The sequence below is a fragment of the Microcebus murinus genome, chromosome X (assembly GCF_040939455.1).
Source record: "Microcebus murinus isolate Inina chromosome X, M.murinus_Inina_mat1.0, whole genome shotgun sequence".
Taxonomy (NCBI): Eukaryota; Metazoa; Chordata; class Mammalia; order Primates; family Cheirogaleidae; genus Microcebus; species Microcebus murinus.
The window spans coordinates 46,378,442-46,399,660 of NC_134136.1; the positions used below are offsets into that span (position 1 = coordinate 46,378,442).

The window sequence follows — 21,219 nt, forward strand, 5'->3', positions numbered from 1 at the left end:
CCTCAAGTCCATTTCTGCCTCAAAGGAGAACATTAAATTGGTTTTTACTTGTTCGATTAGTCTTAATTTTTTCATCCTGATATGGCTGGGCATCTTAAATATTGCCACTATTAATTATACCCCCCAAAATTTAAGGTGACACTAGGAATGGACAGATTTAATAACTTTTACTTTTGTACACCTCCTGAGAAACACTATTCCCAATCTCTTTCATGGGCTAATCCTTTTAAAACCTTACAACAGAGCCAACAAGCTGAACTCCCAAAACATATATCCATAGTCAAAGGAACCACAAGCCATTCATTTGAAAGTTTAATGCTAATTGCCTTTTCCCCCTTTTACAATTCTTAACAAACATCACAAGCTGCCTGCACGTAATAATTATAACAAAGTTAACTAAAACAGATTTGCAAGGTCCCTTTCCAAATGGCAGTCACATTTGAACTGGAGTTTTCAATTCTGCACCTGCTGATGTGGAGAGGGGGGTATGATGAAGAATCAAAGTTGTAATTAGAGTCCTTTATTTAGGACCCATCTCCAGCTTCAGGGGTTACTCATAGCAAAGAGAATGCATTGTATAATACTAAAAAAAGAAACCCGGCCGGGCGCGGTGGCTCACGCCTGTAATCCTAGCACTCTGGGAGGCCGAGGCAGGCGGATTGCTCAAGGTCGGGAGTTCGAAAGCAGCCTGAGTGAGACCCCATCTCTACTAAAAATAGAAAGAAATTAATTGACCAACTAAAAGTATATATACAAAAAATTAGCCAGGCATGGTGGTGCATGCCTGTAGTCCCAGCTACTCGGGAGGCTGAGGCAGGAGGATCACTTGAGCCCAGGAGTTTGAGGTTGCTGTGAGCTAGGCTGACGCCACGGCACTCACTCTAGCCTGGGCAACAAAAGTGAGACTCTGTCTCAAAAAAAAAAAAAAAAAAAAAAAGAAACCCAACAATGCATGATATTTCCATTTATTTTGTAATCAAAGGGGAAGAAAAAAATCCAAGAAGTAGATCTGTGAGACTCAATGCTATATATAAAATTGAAAGCGTTAGTTCCTCAGTATAACATATTTAATCCAAATAAAACTTGAAATTGCTCACATACCTGGGCAGGTTTTATAGCAAGGTTAATGGGTTTTAAACAATTGCTATTTCAAAGAAAGAAAAATACAGGAACCAACTAAGAGGACAAAATGGAACAACAGCAAGGTTGCCATCAGGTCATTCTTGCCAACCCCCTTTCTCGTGATTATTTCATCATCAAGCAGAGTTAAGTGATTTCACTCTAATTCTGCATCAGTACCAAAACTGATCTAAGAGATTAGGGAATTTGGACCCTTAAATCCAGGAACCAAATTTGTATATACTTGGCCCAATATTTTGTGAGCTTTCCTTACCATAACTACCTTAATATTCTGTTGGACTCACCTAAATAAATCAGATTTATATGCCACATTTCCCTACTTTTTCCTTCCAGAAAAAATCACTGGGTGTGGGGAAGAAAGAAATGTACACAGACATGAATCAAGTTTTCACATCCCTTAATCCCCAAAGCCACTCTTACTCAGAGAACTGAAGACAGGTTTTTCTAACTCACTAAATGAACCATAGCTTCTCAAGGTTGGCATGAATGTTGCAGGTAATAAGAAATCGTATTAAAAACCTTTAAGGGTGTAAAAAAATAAATAAAAAAGTAATTTAAAAATTAAAAAAAGAAATTGTAGTCCCATAAAATCTATAAAGATTTTAGCTTAGTTCATTTTGCCATTGTTAAAATATTAAGTGCCAAAATAAAATGCACACCTCATTTCTCTTTCTACCAACATTAGGAAAGGCTACACCATGCTGTATAAAGATGGTTAATGGAAAGGAAATTATCACACACTGTGTCAGTCACTGTAGGTGACTACAAGTTTCAGAGATCCAGGAGTAGAGATTAATCCTTTAACATTTTAAAAATATTCATTTAACTATGGTGGACAGCTTAATTGTAAAATAGAAAAAAACAGGGGAAAGGAAATTACCGTTTATTATGGGCCAATTACATGTCAAGTATGGTGCTAAATGTTTTAAGACACTATAACCTAATTCTCCTGAACATCATCCCATTGGAGGTGTTTAACCATCAATATTAATATTCATCTGTGCTGTTATACGTGAGGTTATACTTGATTTATTTGACATAAAAAACCAAAATCACATAAAAATGAACAGCCAAAGATTTGGCTAAAGCCAGCATGTTGGTCCATAGGAAAAAAAAACCATGATGGATAAGTGATTCCTATCTGTTCTTCTCTATAAAATCATTGTGTTTATCCACATGTGCTCTGGTATTGAAATATTTTGTGCAAACACCACTCTCCTTTTCCAAAGACCCAAAGTGTCGCTACTAGGCTGCTGCCCAGAAATAAGCACACCACTTTTTGATCAACTTTGGCTCCTTTTTATTCTGGAAGCATACACTAATTCTTTTTTATACATTTTCTTTTTACATTCCAGAAATAAGCGAAAATAGCAGTTTTTAAATATGTTACAAAGTTGGCTTTTCAGGCTTAATAAGCTTTTTGAGAGAGGGACCAGCCAACTGACCTTTTCATCAAAGCACCAATGTATCTTCAGTCTTTTACCAAGCTCTACCACAGCTGTGGTTGCCTTGGATGTGCTGCACACCCAAACCATGTGAAAGCTATAATGGAGAGTTGCTGTGAGTCTCTCTGCAAGGCACCAAGAACAAACAGTTCAAGCTTCCTTTCTTCAGACTGAATCAAAGTTTTTGAAACTTTTCAACTGCTCTCTCAAGTAGTGCTCTCTCAGCATGAAGACTAGAATTTGTTAAAATTTACATATCACAAGATACAGTAAATCAATTCCAATATTCTGGAAATCACATGGTAGAAGTTATAAATAAATGAACATTAAAATTACTTAAGAAAGTTTTACATCATTTAGTTGATAAGGACATTTACATATACAGCACATTTTACTGTTAAACATTCTATAACTGGCTTCACACAAAGATGAAAATAGATAATACAAAATGATGTGACATTTTCAGTTAAGTTTGGAATTAAGACTGGAGTTTTACTGCAGTCAATATCAACTTTACATATTGTTGCAGATTGCTGTGCTATGCCCTTTAAAATGAGAATTTCTTCCTTGGGGTGAAATCCCATTTGGCTATGTGTTCTTGCTTGTACAAACTACTAAAATCTGAGGGACACAGCAATATCAAAGACACAAACAGTAACTGCACAATATCATCTGCTGGATTAAGCTAATACAAGTGGACAAAATAGTTTCCAATATCTAACAAAGCGCTATATGAAATGAACAAGGTGAGACATCTTAAGAATGAATATACTCTGCAACCAGAACATGTAGCATTTAATTTATAAATCTGCCTCATTAGGCATTTACAAAATAAATTACTAAGCTCTCAATTTGCTTGAGGCATGACAAGCTCATAATGCCCCACTTGGCCTTCCTGTTTGAGCTGATCTAATAGGTCTTCCTTCCGTCTTTTTCTACCTACCACCAGGTACCTATCATGGCCCACCCCATGAGACTTACTCTTAAGACCATACTTCTGGGCAATCTGATGTATTTGCTTCCGTTCATCATTAGTCAGCTCTCTAGAGAAAGTCAAATCTGTGTGGCTCTCAGAGCGCGCATAGTTTCTGATGATCTGTTCAATATCTCTCTTGGCAATTTTATTTACCCTCTCCACATCCAGACCAAGCCCTTCACGCTTATGCTGCTCTTTGACTGAGATGGGCTCCCGTATGCCCTCGCCAGATTTCCCTAACCCACCACCAGTCCAACCCATCTTTCTCAGCAGCTGATTTCCTATGTTATCTTCTTTGATTTGTTGTTTGTAAGCTTCTGCTGCCGAGCGACCCTGAATTTCATTTCTTGAAATCACATCTTCAACAGTCCCTTTCTTCAAGTTGTTAATGACAGTTGGCTGGGTCTTTTTGAGGGTTTTCACAGCTTCCCCAGCAGCTTCGTATTTGACAGTTTTCTTCACCCCAACTGCTTCTGCAATTACTTCACTCTCTAGAATCACCTTGCATTTCCAGCGGAGGCCTGTCATCCTTTCATAGACATATTCAACTGTCATTCGGTTAAACTGAGCTGTGTCGTTCAGTGTGCACACAGGATTTGAAGAATTCTCGTAAACTACAAGATCCTTTATATCTTTCTTCTTTCCAGATCCTCTGGGTGAAGAGCCTGTATGGCACTGTGAACTTTTGACAGATGGGTAAGTGGGTTGTGTTTTCTGAAGAATTTTCAAAGCCTCGTCAGCAGCTGCATGTTTACTTGTTTTCTTGGTTCCATAACCTTCAGCTAAGCAGTGATCTTGCAAAAACACTCGACAACGCCACGTGCGATTTGGCATCATCTCGTATTTGTATTCTACTGACATTTTGTTGAATGAGGCAGAATTGTTAAGGATACCAATTGCATCGTTTGCATTTTCTGTGATGACAAAATTGGTCCAGTGTTTGGCAGAAGCATTAAAAATTGGCTGCCCAGAAGCATCTTTACCCAGCACCGCCAGGTCTTCTGGCGGTTTCAGAGCTGGAGGAAATTCATACAGAGGCATGCCAACCTGACATACCACAAGGTCCTCTCCAAATGTGTGCTTGAATTTTCTCCGGACAACTCTAACTTCAATACGTTTCTGCAACAGTTTTACAGCTAGCTCAGTAGCTCGATCCCTGGACCCATTCTTGCTGCCAGCATAACCTGTAGTTAAGTAGATATTCTGGCATCTAACTTCACAAGCATAACCATCTGTTAGAAGTTTTTTATTTTTGGGAATGTCAGCAGGAGGGATTTCTTTTAAAGGAACGTATATATACTCAGGATTTGTCTTACATGCCTGAATACACCGAGTTAACATATATGTATAATTAATTTTATCAGATCCAGAAGTCATCTCTGGATTAGAAAGGTTCTTCCAGATCGTCGCTGTTAATTTTTCAATAAAATACTGCTTCTCAGATATCACTGACTCAGGAAATGTCTGTGATGGTGAAGGCTCGGGAGGTGACTGAGAGTTTGCCTGCTGTGATGTGCTGCTTGGGGCAGGGTTCCCACTGTCAAAATACATGTTGGTTGTAACAGGCCGGTCTTTTGTGAAAATAAATCCTGATGAATCACAATACTGAGAATTCCCATCTTGTGTATTGAAAGAGTCTTGAGTATAATCTTGGTAGATGTCTCTTGGCATGCTGGCAAAATGTGTTTGTTCATTTACCTCTTTTGTTTGAGGGCCATAAGGATCTTCCTGTCTTTCATCTTTTGAACTACTAGCTACAAAATGTACAGGCTCAAAACGAGGTCTCGCATGGTATTTGGAACCGGCTTGCTTTTTAGGAGGATTTTGACCTAAAGAATGAGTGAAATTTACAATTCATTAAAATGGGAATATTTCAAAAGAACCAAGCAGGAACATAGTACCAACCATATTATTTGCAAGCTGCATTGTTGGTACAAGATACTTCTCGTTATAAAAATTTCAGGTAAGGCCGGGCGTGGTGGCTCACGCCTGTAATCTTAGCACTCTGGGAGGCCAAGGCGGGCGGATCGCTCGAGGTCAGGAGTTCAAAACCAGCCTGAGCGAGACCCCATCTCTACTAAAAAAAAAAAATCGAAAGAAACTAATTGACAAACTAAAAATATATATACAAAAAAAAAAATTAGCCAGGCATGGTGGCGCATGCCTGTAGTCCCAGCTACTCGGGAGGCTGAGGCAGGAGGATCGCTTGAGCCTAAGAGATTGAGGTTGCTGTGAGCTAGGCTGACGCCACGGCACTCACCCTAGCCTGGGCAACAAAGTGAGACTCTGTCTCAAAAAAAAAAAAAATTTCAGGTCATTTGGGTGAAGGGACTCAAATATCAATGTAAGATTCCAGCATAAGGAGGGATGCTCCCTGTCCTTCCATGTGTAAAGGAAGACTCCTGATAGAAAATATAACATTGAATCAAGTATGCAGGTCACCACCACATGACTGGTAGATGCTTTTGCATCAAATGAGCTAAAGCACAGGTGAAGTGTACTCTTCACCTGGACTGGAAGGTGAAGTGGATTGGAAGGTTGTTCCAGTACAATCTCACACCACCTGCGCTGAAAAGCTCACTTGAGGATTACAAATGGAACAAATGGCTCTAATGCAACACAGATGATGACCAGAGGCAGTTACAAAGCCTTCTCTCTTGTATCAGAGCTGATTGACTCTGTGATGGTGCTTTACATAGCTGTGACTAAAAATCAAAGAAAAAGAATTATCAAAAGATTCCAAAGGTTTTCAACTTCAAAACCTTAGTTCTGACCCATTCTGAACAAAAGAATGTTTGCTATATTTTATTTCTAGAACATCTGGAAACTAATGATTTATTGGGAATATCAAATTTAAAGCTATGGAAGAACTCTGTTGAGGCTATACCAGACACTAGAGTTTCCTCCCTATAACACTGCTCAGTAGAAAGCTGGTCCATCCAGGACCCATCCAAGAGGATTTAGTTACTCAGATGCTCAAATGATCACAGTATAAGATTCTATTTAGAGGGAGGTTCCATGGCACAGACTTCAAAAATTGCATAGCATCACTTCAGTATTCTTAGTTTTCAGTTCTATTTTGCATCCTCAAAAAAACTGTACATAACTAAAAACTAAACTCTTACCCGTGTGTAAGAACCAATGTTACCAATGCCATTAAAAATCATACACCACATTCATATCATTAAAAAAAAGCCATGTGGTTTCTTCAAATCCCACCTTCCAGAAACAAATATACTCACCATCACATGTTGAGAGGTGGCGTTTTTGACCTTTGGAAGGTTTGGACAGCATCAGATCATATGAAGGCATCTCCCCAATATCAATACCTTCAGCCATTTGGAGAATTTTTTCCATCAAGCGTGGGCTGTATCTATATAAATTAATATAATCTACAGTTAAAACAGGAAAGAATGCAGTTTTTTAAAAAAAGTTTCTAAATGAGCCAGTCTTATAATTGCTCCCACAGGACTTTATCAACAGGGTATCCTAGCTATAAAACCAAAGAATCAGCCCTAAAATACTTATCTGTCAAATGAGTAATTATGTTACTAATTAGGAATCAAGACTTTTCACCAGAAGACATACAAATATAAAAATCAAGAAATTTCAGCAAAAATCTTATCTTAAATTTGAATTGAAAATATCAATATAAATTGATGATTTATTTTTCCCTTTCATATATGCGAATTATATGTAAATAATTACATTTATAAAAGCACTAAGAGTGTTAAGAGCTGCTGGGTTGTTAACATCCTGATTGTGGTCTCTATCATTTCTCATGAAAAGGAATCAGTCCTTAGAGAAATGGCTGATTCCAAGTCTGGAGCAGGAAATGTCTACGATGAACCCGGGAGATTTTCTTGTGCCTAAAAACAAGGAAATTATCAAAGACCACAGGGTTTGTGTCAAATGGACTCAGGAGTCAATATGAATAGATTCCTACTGGCAAAGTGACCCGACTTGAGTATCAATAAGAACAATAACTGCAATGGATTAAAACACATAAATAATGTTGAAAATCCATTGGTTCATAATGATACTTACAAACTCATTGGTTACCTTTGGAGGATGGAGGGAATCAAGTCATCATTCTGCAAACAGGTAAATATGAAAGGAAGAAGGCAAGCATTTATCCTGTATTTTCCTGCAAATTGTATTTCAGAGCAATCAAAGAGTTGAGGAAAATCTCTTTTACAGAAGCATTCCAGCTAATAAATGAAGGAATGATAAACTACAACCATTTTGCAATGCATAGTAAAATTAAAAATGATCAATGGCTGCTAAACCTATCAGGTGAAAAGTTGATGGGGGAGAACCCAGAACTAGACCCAAATATTCTCAAGTGATTGTTGACAAAGAAGCCAAAGTGATTCAATGGAGGAAGGATAGCCTTTTCCACAAATGGTATGGGAACAAATGGGCATTCACAGGCAACACAACAAAAACCCCACAACCTAAGCCTTACAAAAACTAACTCAAAATGCATCATGGACCTCAATGTAAAACTATAAAACTTTTATAAAAAACACACGAGAAAATCTGAAAGGATCTAGGGCTAGGAAAACAGTTCTTAGACTTGAGACCAAAAGCACGATCCATAAAAAGACATGGTGACAAAATGGACCTCATCAAAATTAAAAACTTTTGCTCTTGAAAGACCCTGTAAAGAGGATGAAGAGACAAGCTACACACTAGGAGAAAATATTTGCAAACCACATATTCCTACTGGCAAAATGAGCCAACTTGAGTATCCTTTGCAACAAAGGACTATAGTATCTAGTATGAAGACCTAAGAACTCAATAGTTTAAAAAAATCAAATTAAAAAATGAACAAAGGACATGAAAAGAACATTTTATTAAAGAGGACAGATCACAAATAAGCACATGAAAAGATGTCCAACATCATTAGCCACCAGGGAAATGCAATTTAAACCCACAATGAGATACTGCTATACACCTATCAGAATGATCAAAATTAAAAACAGCGACAATACCAACTGCTGGCAAAAAAAGAAGAGAAACCGGATCACTCAGATATTGCTGGTAGGAATGGAAAATGGTATCGTCACTGTGGAAAAACAATTTAGCAGTTTATTTTGAAATTAAACATCAATTATCAGTTGATCCAGCAATTATGCTCCTGGACATTTATCCTAGATAAATGAAAACTTATATTCACACAAAAACTTGTACATAAATATTCACAGCAGCTTTATTTGTAACAGCCCCAAATTGCAATCAGCCTAGATGTTCTTCAACAGGTGAATGGTGTATGGACCTTGATTGGATCATGAATCAAACCAACTGCAAAAAGACACCATGACAAATTGAGGAAACTGAACATGGAGTAGGCATTGGATTTTAAGAAATTATTATTAATTTTACTGAGTATAAACTAATGGCATTGTGAGGATTTAAAAAAATCCTTATCTGATACAGATACATACTAAACTATTTTTTTTTTTTTTTTGAGACAGAGTCTCGCTTTGTTGTCCAGGCTAGAGTGAGTGCCGTGGCGTCAGCCTAGCTCACAGCAACCTCAAACTCCTGGGCTCGAGTGATCCTTCTGCCTCAGCCTCCCGAGTAGCTGGGGCTACAGGCATGCGCCACCATGCCCGGCTAATTTTTTTTTATATATATATCAGTTGGCCAATTAATTTCTTTCTATTTATAGTAGAGACGGGGTCTCGCTCTTGCTCAGGCTGGTTTTGAACTCCTGACCTTGAGCAATCCGCCCGCCTCGGCCTCCCAAGAGCTAGGATTACAGGCGTGAGCCACAGCGCCCGGCCCATACTAAACTATTTACAGGTGAAATGATGGCAAGATTTTCTTTAATATACTCCAGACTATTCCCCACAAAAAAAAAACTAGGGTAGAATAGATGAAATAAAAGAAGGGTAGCAAGACAGACTGTTCACAACTGCTGAATGATGGGTACATGGGAGTTCATTAAACTCTTCTCTACTTCTGTGTATCTGAAATTTTACATAATAAAAATTTTAAAATATACAATTTAAAAAATGACTCCTTATGAAATAGATTGGCTGCTTGACAGAATAGCATTTTTCTGCAGAGAAATAAAAACATAGGCTCAAATGATGTTTCTGTTATCATAGGTACCTGCTCACCCTTCCTACTTTCAGAGCCTTTCCCCACCTATGACCAAAAAAGAGACTCCTGGTAGCATTTGGAAAGAAAGTTCTGAAAATGAGTAACTATCACATCTTTATAACTATCACATTTCTTACAACTGAATGAATAGTTTCTGAACTTGAAGGAAAGTAACAGATTTCATTTTCAGCACAATAGGTTCCAGACCTACCAGACATCTTCCCTTGTAAAGCAGAAGTCAAGATACGGTGGCTCTCCCTGACACATTACTGGAAGCTAGCTCAGGTGTAACCTGCACTTCCTACTGGTAACTGCTGCTGCTACCAAAGCTGGTACTGCAACCGAGCCACTCACCTTGAATTCCAGTCAAAATTCTCCAGGCCTTCAATTAGAGCCTGATTTCCAAGTATGGTGTACAATTGCAAATGGCATGTATGTCTTACAGTGTGCATGAATGATGCATTTGGGGCTCACTCCATTCACATTCACTCTACTCTCGGGTTTCTTCCAGCATTAGTAATTATTATACCTACTGACTGTTCCATTCCAATTACATCTGCCACAAAATTCAACATCACTCATAAGGTTATAAAAATAAATCTTTGTGTAGGCTGCCACCTCAGTCAGATTCTCTGTCCTTTGTCAGAAAGCCATAATACTGCAGAAGCCAAATCAGCTTAAACAATAATGAAAAAGACCATATAGTACCTAACACTTGACTATTTGAACAATGCAAATATTAATCTACAGTTTTTAATAAGAAGGTCACTAGGATTTCATCCCTATTTTTAAAATTATCCAGAGTAGCTATTCAAGGATAAAGAAAATGGTTCCACAAATTTGAAATAAGCCAATGAAGTAAAGTTTTCATTATACAGTTTTCCTTGGTGTATTTTTTATAATATACTTAAAAGTAACACCTTCAACACCAGAAATTTTAAAAAATCCAAGAAAAGCACCTACAACCCAACCACTGATAACTTTATTAATTTGTTGAGGGTTTTTTTTTATTCCTTTTCTATGTTTTCCCATATGCCTTCCCCCCTAAAAAAATCACTAGCAAGGCCGGGCGCTGTGGCTCACGCCTGTAATCCTAGCTCTTGGGAGGCCGAGGCGGGCGGATTGCTCAAGGTCAGGAGTTCAAAACCAGCCTGAGCAAGAGCGAGACCCCGTCTCTACTATAAATAGAAAGAAATTAATTGGCCAACTGATATATATATAAAAAAATTAGCCGGGCACGGTGGCGCATGCCTGTAGTCCCAGCTACCCGGGAGGCTGAGGCAGAAGGATCACTCGAGCCCAGGAGTTTGAGGTTGCTGTGAGCTAGGCTGACGCCACGGCACTCACTCTAGCCTGGGCAACAAAGTGAGACTCTGTCTCATAAAAAAAAAAAAAAAAAAAAAAAAAATCACTAGCAGATGATCTATGTTAATTTGCAATTTGGTGGGGTTTTTGGTTCTTACTATACCATAAGCTTTTTCTTCACATCCTTACCATATGGGTTCTAATGGCTATACATCTTTTTTTTTTTTTTTTTTGAGACAGAGTCTCACTTTGTTGCCCAGGCTAGAGTGAGTGCCATGGCGTCAGCCTAGCTCACAGCAACCTCAAACTCCTGGGCTCAAGCGATCCTCCTGCCTCAGCCTCTCGAGTAACTGGGACTACAGGCGTGCGCCACTATGCCTGGCTAATTTTTTCTATATATGTATTAGTTGGCCAATTAATTTCTTTCTATTTATAGTAGAGACGGGGTCTCGCTCTTGCTCAGGCTGGTTTTGAACTCCTGACCTTGAGCAATCCACCCGCCTCGGCCTCCTAGAGTGCTAGGATTACAGGCGTGAGCCACTGCACCCAGCGGGCTATACATCTTATATGAATGAAATAAGATGTAAGATATCATAAGGCAAGTCTGATATAGTAATTTTAAGATGCATGCATATTATTATTATATATTTAAATCTGTTATGTTACTCATTTGGTTGTAAACGCTTAAAAAAGAAAACCAAAGCACCCCAATAGGTCTTATGGTTTTCAAAGGTAGCTTATAATGTACCAAGCTTTTGGAAACAAGGATGCTATTCACCATGTCAAGCATATAAAAAGATGATTTCTAAGAGACAAAAACATCTGTCTTCATGAATCTTACATTCTTAGACACAAGAGAGGTGCATATACATGCATACCTACAAGAAGAACATAAACCATTATAATATCCAATCACACCTGAAATTTAAAAAATATTCAGTAATACTTATGAAAAATTTTAAAAATATATTAAAGTGTTCTACTATGCCCAAATAAAAGCTAGGATTTTAAAATTAAGCAAAGATTAGGGTTTCCAAGTATAAAATTCCTTATTCAAAACAATTCGTAAGACTCCTAATGTCTTAAGTGAATAACATACAACCACATGAGTGATAATCTTTCAAAAGCTCCCACTCCCATTTCATGAGCTGGTGACTTATGCACTCTCGCTACTATGTGCAGAGTTAGTTTGCCACCATGAGTCCAATTGGCATCTACCTTCCAAACACCGGTCTCCTATCAGGAAGAGAGAAATAATCAAGGGAGCAAAGCTGGTTTCATTTTAAGATATATTTTGTCTATTAATTAATGTGTCATCAGAGATGAATAGGACAGGATTCTGCTTCTAATCTTACTGATCAAGAATGGTTGGAAAATTGAATGTTCCAGTTAATCATTCTGCCTTATTAAATAAATATATAATATATATATATTTAAATCTACAACTGTCAAGTGAAAATTGCAGGTCTTTAGGCATTCACATGAGCAATTATTTAAGTTCTATAGATGGTAGTTGATTAGAAAAGTGACCTAATTTTTCATTAGCCACAAGACTTATGGTTTCAGAAAATGTTCTCAATAAGTTGTTTACATTTGCAAAACAGATAAATGAAAGAATGAAGAGAAATAATCCCAGCTATTTGGGCTTCCTGGTTGCCTGGACAATGAAGGGGGAAAATGAATAAAAGCAGACTGGAAAAACATTGCTTTATTTTATCCTATAAAGCAGCAGTTCTCAGAGTGTTGATCCTTGGATCAGCAACATCAGCATCACCTGGGAACTTGTCAATGTAAATTCTGGGGCCCTACCTCAGACCTACTGAATCAGAAACCCTGAAAGTGAGACACAGTCTCACTTTGTTGCCCAGGCTAGAGTGAGTGCCGTGGCATCAGCCTAGCTCACAGCAACCTCAATCTCCTGGGCTCACCCGTCTAATTTTTTGTATATATACATTTTTAGTTGGTCAATTAATTTCTTTCTATTTTTAGTAGAGATGGGATCTCGCTCAGGCTGGTTTCGAACTCCTGACCTCGAGCAATCCGCCCGCCTCAGCCTCCCAGAGTGCTAGGATTACAGGCATGAGCCACCCCACCAGGCTTCAGCAATCTTCATTTTAACAAGCCTAACATATTTTGATGTGTACTTAAGTTTAAGAACCAAAAAGTCAAGAAGATATTCAAACTTGTTCTAGGGAAACCACCACTATCACCAAAAGAAATGGTTTGTCCTGCTTCCCTGCACATTTGAGCTCCTCTTGGCTTGGTCTTATGATCAAGGAATTTTCAAAAATATCTTTGACCTTGGAGTTTATTTCAGCCCTAAGTAAAGTAAACTGGAACGCAGAAAGTCCTGCCAGAGGGAAAAAAGTGAAAAGTTTCCCTTTTGCTACTGTTCACAACCCAAGCAACAAATTAGGAATTTCAATTTAAGTTTAGAAAGAGCCATTTCACTATGTATTCTGCAGTCCAATTGACAGAAGTGTATTCTGTCACAGAAAACAAGAGCTCTGGCAACAACATGTACAGGAATACAGGTTTTACCGACCGGGACACAAGAGCTAACATAAAGCCTGCCTAAAGCAGAAGACTACACTTGGTCCCTAGCACCCAAGATTCTTTATAGGCCCTTTCTTTTCTCCTTTAAGTTATCAGATATAATGCAAACATTAATGTTCAGTTAAGCTATTTGATAATGTTATGGCAATTCTCGTATTGAATGAACTGACTTAGCTATGACATAACATGACTATAGTATATATAATATGCACACATGCACACACACAAAACACCCTGGGATGCTTGAGTTTTTTAACACCAACTACTGTTGGCCTGGTTTGTGTTTTTAATACTCTGCTTATGTACAAGGCTGCTGTTCTTAGAATGAAATCCTGAGATATAACGATGTGGCTTATCCCAGTTGCTTTCACTTCTGGGGTCCATCTTTCCCAAATATGGTAGCTGTGTCTCAGTGGAAAGAGCATCAGACTGGACATCAGGAGACCTGGGTCCTAGCCCCAACTGTGGGACCTTGGACACGTTACTTAACTTCTTGGCCTGCACTGATATAGCTGTAAAAATGAGACACCACCTAATCCCCAAGATTTTTGTAGTAAGTGAGATCATAAATATTTAAAATATGGTGTACTTTATAAAGTTGTATACATCTATTCACTCCACACATATTTACTGAGCAGCTAATATACAGCAGACAATCTTCTAGGTACTGAGGATGAAGGTTTGAACCAGAAAGCAAAAGCCCCTTCCCCAAGGGAGCATACATTTTAGTGGGAAGGTAAGATTTATTATTAACACAAAGAAAGGTTACTCTCCTCCCCTATTTAAGATTTTATTTATTTTTTAGGATTCAGATTCCCCAGGCCTTCTGTGATATTAAGGAGAGTTATTATAGGATTAAGGTACCTTTTCAACTCAAGAGCAACATTGTTAGGTGAAGGTCAATTAGATTTATCTGATTTGATTAATAACTAAGGCTCCCCCAGTTTTTTTTTTTTTTTTTAAGACTAGTCAAGTGCAGTAGTGAGGAGGGGGGAAAGTAGTAGAACAAGGAGTTCAATCTGTAACTGACTGTGAACAATCAAGTGAGATCAGTTCCTCCCATGAAATAATCATTACCTCTGGAGGTAGAAATTATGCTAACCTAGAGAAGATAGAAAATAATAAACTTCTGTGATAAGAGCAAAGCAAAATATATCACACTGGATGTGACGTTCAACAATTAAGGGTAGGAGTGAACAATCTTATTTTTCTGCATCTGTAACAGTCATTCCTGGAACTGAACTGGTCGAATCTGATCTGATCATTTTCCAGAATTTCTCATCCTTCCTTATAAAATATTGACTGCGAGGCAGTAATGTATGTGTATGTATGTATGTGTGTGTGTGTGTATATTATATACGTGTATAGCCCCCTGGTCTACCAAAAGAATGATTAGTCTAGTATAGGGCTGATTTGGGGGTTCTGAAAGAGAGAGGTCCAAGTAGCGTGTTAAAAAAAAATGCGTTGGCACCATACTGCAGTCTCCATGGAATGCAAAGAGCTTTCAAAGAGGCCTGTTCAGAACGTCACCAGGTTCTATGAAATGGGGAAAAAAACAAACACAAACACCACCACCCCAAATCTCACCTAGAGGGCAAATGTTAACCCATCTTATCCCACTTAAGATAAAAAGAGGGCAATCCATTTTTATAGTAGCTATATCCATTTCTTTGTTTGAGTCCAGACACATTATGCGCAAATCTACAAGCAAGACTGACGCTGCGGCTCAGAGAGCTGATACGTACCGCCTCCCCAGAAGACAGTAAGACCCAGATAGGGGACTGTAAAGTAGAGGGGGTGTTTTATTTTACCGGGATGAAAGAAGAGAGTGGTCAGGAGGAGACCAGGACTGGAACCTCGGGGCACCCTCTCCCTAGCCGCCCCGACGGTCGAATATTCTCTGCGGATACCGCATCCTTGGAAGGCCCTACGCAGGTCTGAGATTCTGCTATTCATCATTTCCCACGCCCTCCAATACCACCACCAACCACAACGACCACCTCTCAATAATCCTCCTCCAAGAGCTGCTTTATCTCCGTCCCTGTTCCTGGAAGGGCCGCTCCCGCGATCTCGGCACCCTCCTAGCTGTTATGAAATCCCCGGTCACCACGGTTGGCCACGCCACCCCCAGGCCAATAGTGAACCCTCTGGTGCTCTCCAGCAACTCCAAATCTTCAGCCTCCAACCATCCTCCGTATGCCGCCCCCGTCCCAATCCCGACCACCATCACTGATCTCTCCACTGCCATCCCTAACCTGAGTCCCATCATCGATCTCACCGTCTCTAACCCGACCCCCACACTTTCCTCACCTGCAGCCCAGGAAGACGTGGTTGGTCCAGGCGGCGGAGAGTGCGAGGAGCTGGTCCAGTGCAGCCCCGGGGTAGCTGTGCAGGTGCCGACAGATGAAGCTGCGTCGCAGAGCCCACTGCCAGTCACTTTCGTGGCTATAGCGCCACTGCTCGAGCACTGGCTCAGGCGGGGGTGGCGGGAGGGGCGGCAGCGGCGGCGGCGGGAGGGGGGGCAGCGGCGGCTGCGACAGGAAGTCGCCCCCCAACAGCAGACGTCCTCCAGCCATCTTCTCCGCCCCCAAACAGGGACCCCAGGGACCAAGCAGACTACTGAGCGCCAGCGAGGGAGCGAGCAAACCAGGGGGACCAGGGGTCGGTGGGAGGGGCTGGTGAGGAGGGGCGCACTGAGGAGCAAAGACCAACTCTCAGGGGACTGGAGTGTGTGCGTGGGAGTGACCGTTAAAAGGAGACCGGGAGCACTAGCTCACGTCCCAACGCTGGGGCGCACACGCGCTGCACTCCAACTGACGGAGGAGCAGAAGGGCTCCCGCTAAACTCACACACGCGTCGGGCAGGCAGAGCCACGTCCCGCGCTCCGCACCCCCACGGATCCGCAGAACCACGCAGTGCGCGTAGAAGGGAGGAAAAAGACACCAGCACGCTGTGCTCCCCCTCCTCTAGCTTCTAGCCTACCTACCCTCGTGCCGCCCTGAGGTTGTGAGGCCAGTGCGCGTGCGCCGCAGCTGTTCCCTAACTTCAAAATCCCGTCGCAGAATCTCGCGCGACGTACTTTTTTCCCCGCCTATGACGACTACCGGCCTTTGACGCACTACAGTTACAAGGGCGGGGACTCCGGAAAGAGGATTTAGGAAGGTTCTCTGAGGTTCGAGAACGCGGTTCTGTTAAATCTCTGGAAGGTGCCCTGAGATAATTGTTGGTAGTCATGCTTCTCCTAACGCTTTTCCCTGGATCTCTGAGCGGTGCGACAGTGAGCTCGTGTCCTTTGGAAGGGATTTAGGCTTGGAATAGATTTTACACTTTTTTAAAAAAGTCTCTCTGAGGTGCGTCTTCTTCAGAGGGTAGCTTGAAAACCTCTGTGCGTCGTGCATCACTGGCTTTGTAGTTTACTGCAAAAACATAGTAAAATGAACACACGTGCAAAGTAAATCATGTACAGCGCCACTTCTCAAGTCCACCACTTCAAAGTCCGTACTGCAAGCCAATTGCTGACAACAATTTAAAAACGTGCAAAATATTACAGAATACAAAAGGAGCCAAAAGAAGAGGGTTAAAGGCAGTGAACGGCTGGATCACTCTGTACCCAAAAGTAACACTCCGCCCTGGATCTGCTCCAGTCAGCAGCCTCAATTCCTATCTGCCAACCTATGCCACTAAAGTAGTTTGTCAGTGAGTGTCTATCACCGGGAATTTACACAGTGCCTACTGTGTGCTCCCTATAATAGGAATGCAAAAGAAAAAATGGTTTTCTCCGTTGTCCCACAATCTTGGTGGGGAGAAATAGCCCTGCATAAAACTGTATGTTCCACCAACTATATGGTCCCACTGGATGAGGTGGCTTTGGCTCATTGCCTTCTTTAACTCTTTAATGACACATTCTTAACTATATGATATGTCTTATAAGTAGGGGTGTATAGGACTGAGAAGAGCAGAGAATAACAGCACTTTTCACAGTTTCATAATTGTTTATTTTTGTGTCTCTCTGTGGTAGACATGCATGTTTGCTGAAGTAATGACAGTCTCTGACCTATTAAAGAATATATTCAAGTTGAATGATGAGCTATTTGCAAAAAAAGAGAAAAAATATCAAAGAATACAATACTAGGAAGCTTAGAGATCATAAATTCAAGTCATCATTATATGAGTGAGAAAAATAAAGCCAGCGAGGTGAAGTGACTTGCTGAAGGCTGTAGAGATAGTTCTTGGCAATGATGAAATCAGACTTTAGGTGTTCCTCCAGTCATTTGCCATTGTTTTGCCCTGTTTTATTTTCTTCACAGCATATATCACCTTGAAATTACTTTTAAGAGTTTGACCCCTCCGCCCCTAGAATGTCAGCTACACGAGAACAGGGAACTCCTGTCTTGCTGTTAGCTCCTACACTTAGCTCCTGTAGGCACTCCATGGATATTTGTTTAATTGAATGAATGAACGAAGGCTCTTCCCGTTGTCCCAATCTAGTGAAATTCACTTTCTCACAGGCTACATTTTAAGCTGATTTGTCATTTTATAATTGGATTAATCTCAGTCTCCTATGGTTTGAATGTGTTCGCGCCAAAATTCAAGTTTTTAAACTTAATGGCCAATGTGATGTATTAAGAGGTGGGGCTTTTAGGAGGTGATTAGGCCATGAGTGCTCCTCCCTCCTGAATGAGATTAAGGCTCTTTTTTTTTTTTTTTTTTTTTTGAGACAGAGTCTTGCTTTGTTGCCCAGGCTAGGGTGAGTGCCATGGCATCAGCCTAACTCACAGCAACCTCAAACTCCTAGGCTCAAGCGATCCTACTGTCTCAGCCTCCCAAGTAGCTGGGACTACGGGCATGCGCCACCATGCCCGGCTAATTTTTTCTATATATATTAGTTGACCAATTAATTTCTTTCTATTTATAGTAGAGATGGGGTCTTGCTCAGGCTGGTTTCGAACTCCTGACCTTGAGCAATCCGCCTGACTCCGCCTCCCAGAATGCTAGGATTACAGGCGTGAGCCACCGCCCCCGGCCAGAGATTAAGGCTCTTATAAAATAACCTTCATGCAGCATTTGGTCAATCACTTGCCCTTGGCCTTCCCCTATGTGCAGGCTTAGCATTCCTCCCCTTGGAGGATGTGGCAACAAGACACCATCTTGGAAGCAGAGAGCAGCCTTTACCAGACACCTAAACCTGCTGGTGCCTTGATCTTGAGAAATAAAGAATCCCTGAACCGTGAGAAATAAATTGTCTATTCTTTTTTCTTCTTCTTCTTTTTGACAGAGTCTCACTCTGTTGCCCGAGCTAGAGTGCTGAGGCATCAGCCTAGCTCACAGCAACCTCAAACTCCTGGGCTCAAGCAATCCTGCCTCAGCCTCCTGAGAAGCTGGGACTACAGGCACGTGCCACCATGCCCAGCTAATTTATTTTATATTTATTTTTAGTTGGCCAATTAATTTCTTTCTATTTTTAGTAGAGACGGGGGTCTGCCTCTTGCTCATGCTGGTTTTGAACTCCTGACCTTGAGCGATCCTCCCTCCTCGGCCTCCCAGAGTGCTAGGATTATAGGCGTGAGCCACCGCGCCCGGCCAATGTCTATTCTCTAAGTTACCCAGTCTGAAATATTTTGTTATAGCAGCACAAATGGTCTAAGAGACAGCCTAGGCTGCCAACTTTTATCAAAATCAGCACTGTAGTTAATATACATCTTTCCTACAAAACAATCTGAGACAAAGAAAAACTACTTTCTCTCAGCTTGGATTAAAACTATTCTGTCCTATAGAAATAAATCATTGCAATCTGACTTTTGAACTTAAATTACACAATGAAAGGCAATGAAACCGATGATGTAAGAGGCCATTTGCTCTGGAACAGCCATAACTGGATTCTATTTGTAATTCCCACTATGGAATAAACAGTTTCATTTCCAGAAAACAATGCAAAACAAAAATTTCTATGATTCTCCATGAACTCCTTGCCCTGGTATCCTTCTGATTAAAAAATGCTTCAGCCAATCTATTTTAGCCCATTACTTTCTCAGTAAGCAGGAGTTGAAACCTCTAAGCAGAAATATATTATCTGAATACATGTTGAAGACAGCTGTTGGTGTAAAAGGAGAGGTGTAGGTGTAGATGACAAAGGCAGCCATTGCGATTCTAAAACAATCTAGGAACTTCCGGTGATGATCCATCCTTTTCCACTCCATAATCTTTCTCTGCTGTAACACAGGCTCCTGCCATTGTCTTTATAGTAGCCACACACACACCTCCTTTGACTGCCCTGACGTTTCCTTCCCTGCCCTTTCCTATAGGGGAGTCACTAAACAGTGAAAGGAGGGATACATGGAACCTGACTAAACACCACTCCCCTAAACTATCCCAGATATTAGATCACCAATAGTTCTTGACCAGAGTACTTCGCATCACAATATGCTCTTTAGGAATGTTTACTAACACATTAAAAAACAATAGGAGCTCTCACTGGCCAAATCTAGGCAATTTGAGCACCAAAATAATTAAGAACAGTAATGAATTATTAAGCCATTGAAAAACAGGAAGCCATAATTCATGGTGATACTAAATAGATAAATAAATGAGAAAGGTAGGACTCTTGCTTACAGTAGAATTCTGTGTGCTGACCAGTAAATATGGAGGGAGTGCTGGAATTGGAAAATCACCATTTTTGTAGATTAGTTCAGGCAAGAATTATCAATAGATGCTAAATCTAGGGGTACATTTTTTTTTTTTTGAGACAGAGTCTCGCTTGTTGACTAGGCTAGAGTGAGTGCCGTGGCGTCAGCCTAGCTCACAGCAACCTCAATCTCCTGGGCTCAAGCAATCCTTCTGCCTCAGCCTCCCGAGTAGCTGGGACTACAGACATGTGCCACCATGCCCGGCTAATTTTCTATATATATTAGTTGGCCAATTAATTTCTTTCTATTTTTTTATAGTAGAGACGGGGTCTTGCTCTTGCTCAGGCTGGTTTCGAACTCCTGACCTCGAGCAATCCGCCCGCCTCAGCCTCCCAGAGTGCTAGGATTACAGGCGTGAGCCACCGCGCCCGGCTTAGGGGTACATTTTTGATGAAGAATAATACATTTGCATGGACTTACAGTTTCTCCTCACAGATTGTTTATTAGTAGCAATGAAGAAAAAAACTCAATAATTATATTGTGGAGAAATCGGGCAACACCTTGACCTAAAATGACAACATTCTCTTTTTTAAATAGGACTTCAAAAGTATCAATGTCATAAAAGACAAAGAAAAGCTGTTCCAAATGAAAGGAGATTAAAAAGACAGGACATAATGCATGAACCTATACTAGATTCTGCACTGCAAGAAAAGAGAGCTAAAGGATATTACTTGATATATTGAAGTCGTGTTACAATGTGAAAGTTACCAAAGTTGAGAAATGTCTGTGATTATGTAAGAGAATATCCTTATTATCTGTATGTATGTATGTGTGTGTATATATGTATGTATGTGTGTGTGTATATATATATATATATATATATATATATATATATATATATATGAAGGGCACAAAAATGATAAAGCAATTGGGACAAAATCGTATCAATTGGTGGACCTGGATCAAGAGTATGTGAGTATATTTGTACTATTCTTGTAACTTAATTTTAAAATTAGTCCTTTGAAAAGGGCAATAGCTCCCCACATTGGTAAAGAATATA

General features: G+C 40.3%; 1 protein-coding gene across 1 annotated transcript; it reads right to left on the bottom strand.

The window, feature by feature from the left end:
* Positions 1-914: 914 nt before the first annotated feature.
* NKRF (NFKB repressing factor) lies at positions 915-16,630 on the bottom strand. Its single transcript, XM_012739311.3, has 3 exons — positions 15,847-16,630; positions 6,804-6,934; positions 915-5,390 (listed from the first exon to the last, which is right to left on the bottom strand). Exons 1-3 carry the CDS (start codon positions 16,110-16,112, stop codon positions 3,433-3,435), a joined length of 2,355 nt encoding a protein of 784 aa, XP_012594765.1. The 5' UTR covers positions 16,113-16,630; the 3' UTR covers positions 915-3,432.
* Between the last annotated feature and the right edge of the window lie 4,589 nt (positions 16,631-21,219).